At 33.3% G+C, this 12498-nt stretch overlaps 1 protein-coding gene and 2 long non-coding RNA genes across 4 annotated transcripts in view; 2 read left to right on the forward strand and 1 right to left on the reverse strand.

Annotated features, from left to right (window-relative positions):
* LOC122536138 (protein lozenge-like) overlaps positions 1–1554 on the reverse strand; it is a 35550-nt gene extending 33996 nt beyond the window's left edge. The window contains exon 1 of one of the 2 annotated variants that reach the window (XM_043668263.1): positions 581–1554. In XM_043668263.1, the coding sequence (XP_043524198.1) occupies positions 581–836 (256 nt within the window). In that variant the 5' untranslated portion in view covers positions 837–1554. The remainder of the gene's footprint in view (positions 1–580) is intronic. The other variant, XM_043668265.1, reaches the window with a different exon arrangement.
* LOC122536139 lies at positions 1539–7129 on the forward strand. The gene is made up of 6 exons (XR_006308333.1): positions 1539–1930; positions 3238–3289; positions 3372–3409; positions 3580–3853; positions 4085–4236; positions 6841–7129. It is a non-coding gene; the product is annotated as an uncharacterized LOC122536139 (long non-coding RNA).
* A 4661-nt stretch (positions 7130–11790) lies between these two features.
* LOC122536140 lies at positions 11791–12498 on the forward strand. Its single transcript, XR_006308334.1, has 3 exons — positions 11791–11935; positions 12125–12190; positions 12444–12498. It is a non-coding gene; the product is annotated as an uncharacterized LOC122536140 (long non-coding RNA).

The raw sequence follows: 12498 nt of genomic DNA on the forward strand, positions 1-12498 counted from the left end.
TACTTGTTTCCTCCACTATAAATCCATCTAATAATATTATAACTTTTCTTCTTGTATTTCACCAACTGCATACAGAAAACAATTCGTAATGATTAACTGTTTCACAATCAAATTTTCATCGCACTGCTTTCCTGTCCGTTCAAACGGAAAACGACGTTAAACATTCTGGCCAATCAATGACCGCCTTTTGGAAGCCATATTAAGTTTAGAATTTCCGGTGAATAAAATGCACCTACATTAAAGAAATCAAAAATTGTGTAATACAAGAGCAAAAATTTTTATTCATATACTTTACAAATAAATCATTTAAATATTCAGAATTTATAAATTTACAAAATATCACCATTATGAATTTATAAAATATCTATGTTGAACGATTATAAATCGCTCGTACCACCTACTCTAGTCATTTTAATGTTACAAACAGGAAGTTGTACCATCAATACATATATATTTCACATTCATCAACGTAATGACTTAAATTGCTAAAAATACAGTTTACAAATCTGTTGTGAATAATCAGTGATGATTATTGCAGCGATGATGATTTAACAGCTTAAACGTAAAGAGTTATACAAACCTGTTCGTACTAGTTCACCAGGATGTTCAGCTTGTGCCTCGCCGACGAGTCTCTCGGTCCACCACAGCTCGCCGACGGCGGCACCCTCGCTCATCTCGCCACCTCCACCCCCGGCGTCGGCGTCGTCGGCCTGCTGGTACCTGGTGTTCACCCCCTGGAGAGGCGCCAGTGAGGGGCCGCACGGGCCGGCGCCTTCGTGGGATCCAACGGTGGCGTAATTTTCCCCGCAGCCCACAGAACCCACCGGTAGATGCATCCCATCGGCCAGTAGCCGCCCCTCGTCGCCCAAACACGCACCCTCCGAGCAAGACGTCGTGATTTCACTTGCCTCCTCGATCTATGCACACCACCGGAACTCGCTACCTTTTTTTCCTGGCTACCAGTAACTTCTCCTCCAGCAGTTGCTTTCCCGCTTCTGGTCCACGCGACGGCAATCCACGATACTTACCAACAGGTTCATCGTATCTCACAACACATACGAACTATCCTCGGCGTTCTTGAAATTTCTCCAAATTCCATCATGGCAGCTTCTAACTCGTTCGTTTCCCGCCAACGTCATAGGCCATAACAATGCTATCGAATGACGACGTAACACCTCCAATAAAAAAACTGTTTCTTTCCTGCTAATGCACTATTAGTCCGCGAGGTGTCACTTCTTCAATTGATGCACGATCTATCGAAGATTCATTATCGATCTACATAATCACTCGTCAATGACGCAACACGTTTTTAACTGTATTCGAAGCTTCAAATTACGACAGGTACGCCGATGTTTTCGTTTCAGTAATACCGGTTGGTTTAATGACTGGAAAAAAACTTTCACTTTTTGAGACGGAGATTCGATGTGGCGTCAGCAAACACGATCGTCGGTCAGCTTTGTTTATAAATTCGAGTAAACACAGCGCGCTGGAGCGGAGTGTGTTGAAAGTGAGACACGATTATAGGAACGTCAGTCGCGGTCGACGGTGCGCGACGTAATGCCGGCGGCGCGGCTTCAGCCGCGTGTTCCGCGTAAGCGGCCCGGGACGGCCTAAGCCTTGCAATTCCAAAGCTCCCCACCGTCGACATCGTCCTCCCGCCGCGCTGCCACATTACCATATCCCCACTGTTAGATCGCCCGCCCTCCGATCGTATGCACTCTGGTTTTCTGACCAGTGTTCGCGTTTTTGTATTTCTCCGGTTATTTATATACATATGTATATGTGCACAGCCTACTTTTTCACGTGGAAAGTTTTTCGCCAACTTCCGACAAATCTGTCATACTGTTTAAGTACTGGAAAGTTGCATCAGTCGTGGGAAATGATTATATCGATTGGTAAATGATTGGTCGATGATTTGATCGAATGATAGGTATGTATATCGTATTGGCATCTCAGAATTAAATTAATCGATCACACTTTTTGTTTATTTCTCTTTTATATTATTCAGTTTAGTTTTTTTAACGAAACACATGTGATTTGATAGAGCAAATTAGGTTATATTAGGCAGCGCCACGCACGGAAGGGAACAGTGATCTCAATCGATAGGGCGTTCGATATGTTTACGATAATTACGGTTCTCGAAACAACAAGTGTTGGTCACCACATGTAGTTGCTCGAATGTTACAAATTGTCGTTTCAAAAATTACAGCTCCTTGTAATCACGAGTGAAAAATTGCGTTAAATCATTCAAATCTGAAGTTATAGGTATATTTATATACATATCTATATGGGAAATGTTATGAAGGTAAGTATATATATATTCGCTGTACTTAAAACAATTAGGTTAGCTCGAAGTAACATTGCATCATTATTCGTGGCGTTAGAACGTGACCATTCGTTAACTTCAAGTTTTGCATAAATCGTACAGATATGATGATAATGGATTAAGTATTCAGAATCAGATTAAAAATAATTAAGTTAGTTTATAGGAAATTTTGAAAACAATGTTCGTTTATGTAAAATCAAAAAATATAATCTATCAATGAATATATAAATATAGAAAAAAAAAAAAATGCATCGAACATCACTCGATACCGTGAAAGGTAGGTAAATGCAGCGTGTTTCATAGCTGTTGCGAATTTACGGAAAATCCCATGTGTCATCGTAGTTGCTATCTATAATTGTATCCATTTGTAAATATATTTGCATATTCCAGTAAAGCTCGATTTTGCATCTAATCAAAGTCCGATTCGACCAATTATCGTCGATATGTTTAAAATGTACAAATGGAATGACGTTAATGTAATATTCCAACGTAGTCAATTCGTGGTAATTAGTCGCTTCTCTATATAATCTTTTGACTAGTTGTAACACCGATAAGGAGGAAGTAGTATCGTCTAAATTCCCCATGTTATCGTGTTATTTTCGAAAGCGAGCCAATCTTTCGGTACCCGCGATATCGTAATCGTACAGACTTGTTGGAGAGACTCTTATCCTTGTTTGAAATAATTGGTAGTCGAACAGTCGGGGATTTTAGGAATTCCTAGTATATAACAGGAAAATATTTGCATATGTTATTACAAAAGATTTAGTTTTCTGGAATGCAAAGGAAATTCAAACATGGCTGTCTTCCCACCTAACTTTTATTCTTATTTTAATGTTTTAATAAAACAGAATTCTGTGAAATTTAAATAGTGAAAATAAACGTAATAACATAGAATATTTTGACTTTTGCAGGTTGGAGAATAAATTTAAAAAAAACAATGAAAAGGGAGATTTTTCTATACAGGTTAGTAAATTAAGTATATTTAATTTTAGTTATCCTACTGTTTCAAAATAAATAAAATACTAAAGTATTCTAATTTTAGTAGATTAACATCTGATGAAAATTAATCATAGAAGAAGATTGGTAAGCATCTAACTGTTTTTTCAACAGTGTCTTATTCAAATAGTATCATATAAAACTTGGATATTGAAAAGAGACAAAATAATAAGAGACAATATCTCCATTCTTGTAGCTTGAAATTCAGACAAAGATAGCCATAAACCAGTAAGGGTTGAAAAGGGTGACTTTTCCAGGTTAGCAAGGCCCAAGTAGCAATCCAATGTACCAGCAAGGCGTACCAACAAGTGTCTGTGTGACGTCATGCGGCTTTCTGGAGGCGGAGCCTGTGATTGGGGAAGCAGGTGGGGGCGTTTTCACTCTCCCGCATCGTGGATCGCTTGCCCCACCTTCGGGATTTTGTTCCTTCGTACCACCGCCACCTTCAACCTTCCTCCTTTTTCGCCTCCGTGGCCTTTTTTCTTTTTTGAACTTTGTTCGGTGACCTCCCACCAGTCTGTACTTCACCAGGTATGTAGGAAACTATTATCTTCAACAGCCATTGCAAGCTGCAATCCAACTAAAATTTTGTAAAACTATCTTTGGTCTATTAAACTTATGTTTAGAAATTTAAATCCTCAGCTTTAGATAAAAGTAGATATCTGTACTATTTTTGTAGTTGTTCAATGAAGTATCTAAAGTTCTTCCATGTTATGTTTACATTCATCTTCCATGATACCTGATCATCTGATCAATTTTCAGTACAAGAACATCAAAATTCCAGAAAATTATCAAACAAGCTGTAATCAAGTAGCTGTTGCCTCGAGTAGCCTCTGTAATCAATCGATGAAGTCAAACGATCAAGCTCGACGCATCGATATGGAGATATTTGATGTGCAAGTTTGTAGAAGCTGGTAAGAATTTTCCCAGAACACACTAGGCGAAAAGGTATAAGGCGCTTTAAAGGTCTCCAACGGCGTGTTCCCGCAACGCTACCGTTTATTGCACTGTGGTCTGTTAAAGTGCAATCGAGGAAGCAAAATGCGGTTTCACTCGTTCGTGCGAGGCTCGCAAGAATGTAATTAACCCCTCGGAAGTGGCACGGTGCTTTGACCCGTGGCCGATTTTACCTGCGTTTTCTTATCTCTCTGTCTTTAAAAGCGAGAAGCGTAGTCGAGGGACAGCTCGCCGATCAGTTTTGTGAGTTCACACCGATCTACCGCAAAAATCGGGTCTGCGTGTCGTGTTGTGAAACCGCAATTACTTACGCGAAAGACGCCGGTCAGACCTATCGCAGTTGTCACGTGTATTTATGGTTCTTCGACCACGATGTATATAATTCCGATTACTTTTTATTTGATTTCTCTACGAATTTAGCTACTTTTTTGAACTTTTTCTTCTGATGTTGTTTTTCTCTTAATTGAATGATTCATTTCTTTTCAATAAAAAGATTGTACCAAACGTATGGTGGTTTAACTCGTGATTCGGAGTACACTAGATAGAATATATTGCTCTTTGTTCTATAGAGTAACGATTAATTAAGATAGGATTTTTTGGAGTAAACGTTTAGTAATATCGTTTTATTTTAATCCGTTTGCTTGTTTTTCTTAATAATAACTTGTAGAATCTCAATAATAAATTGTAAAATCTTCAAAATAACAGATTGTGACGCTTCATATGATGAATGAGTTCATAAGATAACAAATTAACGCGTGGAGGGAAAAACAGAAACTTTTTTTTTACGTTTTTTATCTGGATGGCAATATCACTTGGAAACGAGTCACTTCCAGCGCCACCGGAAGGACTTTGTAAAACATGCTTATCGATAGCTCAATTCTCAGAAAAAAGTGTCTCGTTGTAGAAAGAATTTCTCCCTGATAGGTTCGGTAGTCGATGAATTTTTAATGCGATACGTTCGAACTCATTAATCATGTACACGAGATTAAAATAATCTTCTCCACACAGATATACTTTCATTAGCTTTGAAATATTGTTTTAATAGGAAAAAGATATCGTAATTGATACGATAAATTCAGAAAAATAATGATAACAATATAAGAAAGTTTAAATTTTATCATTTTATGAGAAAATTTTATTTATATTTCAAATTTTGTCTCAAGGAAGGAATCGTATAACTAACAAAGAAGAGATGTAAGTTAATTTGCCTTTTGCATAAAAGCTAAGCTAATGAACTATAAATAAGGGAGAAATACTTACAGCAAGTGGACAGCCGCACTTACTGACCCTTTGTAATTAAAATCCCGCCCTAAATCAGGACTAGGGATGCGATTAGACAACCTCTCTTCCTCTCTTCTGTAAAACCCAAAGCTGCGACCCTTAGTTCCTTCGTCCCTTAGTACCTGCGATCTGTTTCCTCTTTGTTCTTATATTCACGCATTCTCGTGTCGTTTGCTCATTCATATTAATTTATTTTATCTTATTTGATATCTTCCAATTAAAGAACTTTTGTAAAGATTTTCGTAGATTCTACACTAATTCTATTAGGTATGTTGTGAAATTTTCTCAGATTTTGCTTATATATATATTTGCAACTTTATTTGATTCCAAACTATTATATTATAATCTTAAATCACTAATACTATTAATTAGTAAATTATTAAACATGAAATCTAGGAATGTGGAAAACAATCATAAGCAGCAATGACTATTGTACTGAAAATTAATTACTCGAAATCTCAGTTGAAACAGTTCATTTCGTTCTTTTTAAAGAACAAAAACCTAGTACAGGATAGAATTTTGAAATTTCATTGCCTTTATAATCTTTATTTAAAAGAGATAGAAACTTAGTTAATGATACATGTAATAAAGTTTAAAATTATCGTGATTCAACGATGGTTGTCTCATGGTACTGCCAAGTATTTCCATTAGATGAAACAAGCAAAAGTGGTAGGCCTTCGTGACTATGCGAAACAATCCATACCGTTTCCGTTTCCGTCGATGCAATTCCGCTTCCGTTAATCCAATTGCAAAGCGTGCAGCTAATAATACTCGTTGGGGTGGCCACGCGATTATAGGAAGGGGATGCAGTCAAGGAATATAACAAGCCTATGAAAGAGGGCGGTTAATTTAGAAGATAAATTATTGTATGATTATTATTATCGTAATATTTTTTTAATTTCATCGACATCTGCCCTTTTTCATAGTTATCATACTTGTTATTCTCTTGTATATTATATTAAATAAAATTTAAGAAAGGCAAAATATTTTTATTATTGTAATAACGAATATGAGGACTTTAACTAACTTTACACTCTGGAGCTTTTTTATGCATATTTAATTTTTCTTATAAGTTAAATTATAAAAAATTTTAATTCATTTAATTCAAAGGTTTAAGAAAGTTTAAAAATTTTTCAGAAAGAATTCATAAAATAGGAAATTTACAGAAAATGAAATTTCACTCGGTACGTAAAGTTAACTGTAAACAGCTAATTTTGAATTTTCTACGTAAGATTCTCTTTTGACCATATAATTAATTAAAATTTCTGATTTGATTTCAGCGTAAATTGAACTAAATTTGATACTTGAAGACAGTAAGAAGATAGAAATTAATTAGACAGAGAGGAAATAACGCAAAGGAAAGTGATAATTATAGGTATGACAAGCCGAGATCTCGAATTCTGCCGTATAAAACGAATGAAGGGATAGAGCAAGGCACACACACGTACCATTATCTTCTACCCTTGTGCCCCTTCTGGCTAGCCATACTTTCCACGACCACCGACGTAGATATGTACGTCCACCCTTGTATAGTCCGTTAATAAGCTTAATAAACCTCCTGTGCGACTACCTCTCTAATGTCCACTGTATTCTAGAGGATACAGGGATGGCTCTTGATTCTCGGTCTTCGGTAAATTGTGTTTGGTATTCCGACCATCCGTTCCCGCACAATGTCCTTATGAAAAGTATTTTATATAATAGTAGTAAAAAGATTATTTTTGAGCTGAATTTTCATCAACAGTTTCATTTTGTTAAAAAATTGAAATTTTCATCAATGATTTTATCTTATTTTATTAAAGAATGGATATATATTAAGTATATTTTTAAATAGATATTTTATTTCGAGAGCATAGAGAAAGAGTAACATATGTGAATCTAATTTGAGAAAATTCTATTTCTCTGATGTGTCGATATTTAATATTTTTATTTAGGAATTATAAAATGTCATAATAATAAGCTATTTTCCAATTTCGATTTTTTTTTATTCTAAACTCTATAATATAGAAATAAGTTGAATTTATAAAACTTAGGAAGAAATAGGAAATAGGCTGTTATTTCCATTTGCATATTATAATTTTATGAACTTTCCAGAACAAAATAAGTTTAATCTAAAAAGTATTAAAAATACCGCACAAATTCTTAAACAAAAGGTAAAGTAGAAACTTTCAATTTTGTTATCTTCATTTTGAACTCCACAAATGAATTTAAAAAAGATTAGACATTCTCTACAATATGTATTCCTTAAAATACTTTTTGTTTCAAAATATAAAAGTTGCAAATTTCGTTTAAGTTGCTAGTGTTCTACTCAGTTATTCAAATATAGCTAGTGAATGTACATGAAAATGCGCATATAAAACTGAAATATAAGTAATTTGATTATAGAGGATAATAAATGATGAAACTACATTGTGGAAATTTATTGCTGATGCCTCCCTGCGTTTACCGGAACGTTTACCAGTGTAAGCCTGGTGTGGTCCAGCTTTGAGGACATCAAAAGGACAACAATACAGATTTGAGACGTACCCTTTCTATCCTATTCTCGTGAGCTTCATTCTGTTTGGGAAAACGAGCTTTAAAGCACAAGCTTTCCCACTCGTTTCGACGAAGGGATTGAGAAGCGTAAATTAAGAACATTCAAACAGGGCATAAAACGAATTTGGTTTTATTTGGAATTGTATTAAGTACGATCAATATCAACTAGATTTTGAATTCATAAAAGATTTTTAGTATAGAAAAATAATTAATTTGAAATATTCATTGGTATTTCTTAGAACTAGTATATAGTATTTTAATAATAATAATTTCAAAATAATAATTATTTATTAATCCAGATTATTACATTATTATATGTTATTGAAATTTAATTTATTATATTATATGTTATTGAAATTTAATTTATTAAGGCTATATATGCTATATAAAATACTTCAGATTAATATTATGATGAACAATACGATTATTGTGATTATAAATAGATATGAATAAATAGGTGAATAAATATAATGCATTAATACAAAATGTGAGAACATTTAGTATAAAACAAGTATAAGAAGTATAACAAGTGTAATAATTTTTATGTAATTAATCAATCAATTCTATTTCATTAAATTAAATAAGCGTATACGTAGATCATAATTATAATGTGTGATATATTTATTGCTAAAATTGAGAACATTCTCAAAGGATTGTTTACAAACTCTGGTTGTGCATAGTCATGGCCCTCCCACTCCCCTCTCCTACGGAAATTAGGTGTGACGTAATTTTTGTCGCGGGGTGTTATTGTGCAACTGAAGTTCGTAGTGTTTAGACGTGTTGGCTTGTGTGGCGTTTATTAACTGTGTAATACGTTGTTCGTCATTGTCTTCCCATCATTTATCCATGCTACTACTGATTTCGTTTAATTAACGTACGTTTGAAATCAATAGTTGGTCGAATATTACAATTTATAGTTAAATTACTTCTTTCTTTGTGTTTTTAGATCGTCACACACACTCGTAGTTCGTACTATGAGCTTCCAAAACGGCATTTCACATTGATCATTGTTCAATTCTTATATAATTCGTTCATTTTATACATCAATTTGATGGTTCTGATTTTCTTTTGCACAGATAAGTGGTGATTGCAGAAGAAACCTCGGAACAATAGAGGGATGCCACGATAAATTCATGGAGTTATGGCAACATTTGACTTATTTTAATGAAGGTGGACGTATTTATACATTTATTTTCTTATTTTATTGAATAATTGACGACATTTATTTGATATTCAATTCATATACATTTCTGACAAATAATTTTCGGAAATAGACGCTAACGGTTATTTTCTGCGCATCGCGTCTTTTCATTACTGCGCAGACAATAAAAATGCGCCATATTTGGTTTGTTTCAAATCTTTATTTGTGCATTAACACAATAAAGTACAAGAGAGACGTATTTTTGTATAATTAATCAATTAATTCTACTTCATTTAATTAAATAAGCGTATACGTAGATGTTCATTATAATGTTCATTGTATTTATAGCTAAAATTCAGAACATTCTCGAATGATTTTTTACAAATTCTAGTTGTGCACAGTTATGCCTCCCCCACCCCCACGATATTAGGTATGACGTATTTTTTGGCGCGAAGTGTCATTGTGCAACTGAAGTTCGTAGCTTTTAGACGTGTCGGTTCGTGTCGCGTTTATTAACTGTGTAATACGTCGTTCAGCGTTGTCTTTCCATCATTTGTCCACGCTATTATAAATTTTGTGTAATTAACATACGTTTTACATTAATAGTAGTTCGAATATTACAATTTATACTTAAATTATCTCTTTCTTAAATCGTCACTTGTAGTTCGTAGACGTATGACCTTCCAAAACGGTATTTCACCTTGATCATTGTTCAGTTCTTATATTATTCGTTCATTTTATACATCTATTTGATGGTTCTGATTTTCTTTTGTACAGATAAATGGTGATTGCGGTAGAAACCTCGGAACAATAGAGGGACGCCACGATGAAGGACGATAAATTCATGGAGTTATTGCAACATTTGACTTATTTTAATGAAGGTGGACGTATTTATACATTTATTTTCTTATTTTAATGAACAATTGACGACATTTATTTGATATTCAATTCATATACATTTCTGACAAATAATTTTCGGAAATAGACGCTAACGGTTATTTTCTGCGTATCGCGTCTTTTCATTACTGCGCAGACAATAAAAATGCGCCATATTTGGTTTGTTTCAAATCTTTATTTGTGCATTAACACAATAAAGTACAAGAGAGACGTATTTTTGTATAATTAATCAATTAATTCTACTTCATTTAATTAAATAAGCGTATACGTAGATGTTCATTATAATGTTCATTGTATTTATAGCTAAAATTCAGAACATTCTCGAATGATTTTTTACAAATTCTGGTTGTGCACAGTCATGCCTCCCCCACCCCCACGATATTAGGTATGACGTATTTTTTGGCGCGAAGTGTCATTGTGCAACTGAAGTTCGTGGCTTTTAGACGTGTCGGTTCGTGTCGCGAACCGACACATTTATTAACTGTGTAATACGTCGTTCAGCGTTGTCTTTCCATCATTTGTCCACGCTATTATAAATTTTGTGTAATTAACGTACGTTTTACATTAATAGTAGTTCGAATATTACAATTTATACTTAAATTATCTCTTTCTTGAATCGTCACTTGTAGTTCGTAGTCGTATGACCTTCCAAAACGGCATTTCACCTTGATCATTGTTCAGTTCTTATATAATTCGTTCATTTTATACATCTATTTGATGGTTCTGATTTTCTTTTGTACAGATAAGTGGTGATTGCGGAAGAAACCTCGGAACAATAGAGGGACGCCACGATGAAGGACGATAAATTCATGGAGTTATGGCAACATTTGACTTATTTTAATGAAGGTGGACGTATTTATACATTTATTGTCTTATATTATTGAACAATTGACGACATTTATTTGATATTCAATTCATATACATTTCTGACAAATAATTTTCGGAAATAGACGCTAACGGTTATTTTTTGCGCATCGCGTCTTTTCATTACTGCGCAGACAATAAAAATGCGCCATATTTGGTTTGTTTGAAATCAAATATTTCAAACAAATCAAATATGGCGGTCAAAGTAGATATAGTATATTTGATCTCTAATGATGGACATTCAAAGTATAAGTTTAATAAATCATTTGTGTTACGAACATTCATAAATATTTGATAATATCATGAATGTATTAATTAAATATTTCATATGATAATTCTTCAATTTCAATTTCATATGATAATACTTCAATTTCAATTTCAGTATGATAATTCTTCATCTGTAATAAATAAATATATAATATGGGACTGATTATTTTGGAAAAGCAGTATTTTCCTAAGCAAACATTTTATTTATCCTTTTTCCTATAATAAAATTTTTCTTTTTGAGAGAATTTTTGTGGCCGTGCGTAATGCGGTTGTTAGAGTCAGTGTTTATTCCGTCATGTAATTATCAATATTTCTTAGAGCATAATAGCTCTCATTAAATTTAATTAGAATATAATGTAATACGCGAAATTAGAGTCAGTGAGTTCGCCGAATATAATTTTTGTTATAAACGGATGTGCTATAGTCTTTTATTTTCTTTTTTTTTTTTTAAATATTTGCTTTCAGTAGTAGAGTCGGAGGTCTCGCAAGAGGATACAGCCTCTCCTGGAGCACAAGAATGTAAATATCTTTATATATTATATTTCAATGTATTTTATTCTATGCATATTCTTAAGAATATATTCTAATATCACGCCATTTATTACAGATTTTTCACAACTACCATTTTTTCCTGTTTTTTGGGAAGGAGATGCTAGTGCTTCAAAACTAAACATGTAAGAATCTTTATATATTGCTTTTCAATTAATTTTATTTCTTATATTTCGCTTCATTATTAATTAAAAAATAAAATTTGTTTTCAATTTTTTTTTATTATTAAAATTCTATTGTCCCAAATTTTTTGAACAATCATCATTGCATTTCAAGTTTGTAATAGTAATGTAATAATTTGTACTCTGTTAAAGGTTACTACTCCTTCCTTCTGTTTCGTTCCCTGGAAAGGATGTAATGATGCACTAAAAGCCAAGAGTGTAAGTAATTATTTATATTTTATATTTCAACTAATTCTATGCCATTTATTTTACATAAATAGTTATTAAACAAAAAATAGAATTTAATTGAAAATTTAACAAGTTTAAGTTTTTGATTCTTGAACTGAGTATTATCATACTATTAAAATTTTACGTTCAGTAAAAATCTATCTTTTATTGTTTCAAACGTTACAATTAATTAAAATTATATTTAAAAATAGAATGGATCATAATATGTTACGTTCTGTTACAGATTCTTGTCAGCCTTCATTTCTTTCCTTCGACGATTCCTGTTGACTAATGGGCTT

This window comes from Frieseomelitta varia, unplaced genomic scaffold (genome assembly GCF_011392965.1).
Source record: "Frieseomelitta varia isolate USP_RPSP 00005682 unplaced genomic scaffold, Fvar_1.2 scaffold_803, whole genome shotgun sequence".
NCBI classification, from domain to species: domain Eukaryota; kingdom Metazoa; phylum Arthropoda; class Insecta; order Hymenoptera; family Apidae; genus Frieseomelitta; species Frieseomelitta varia.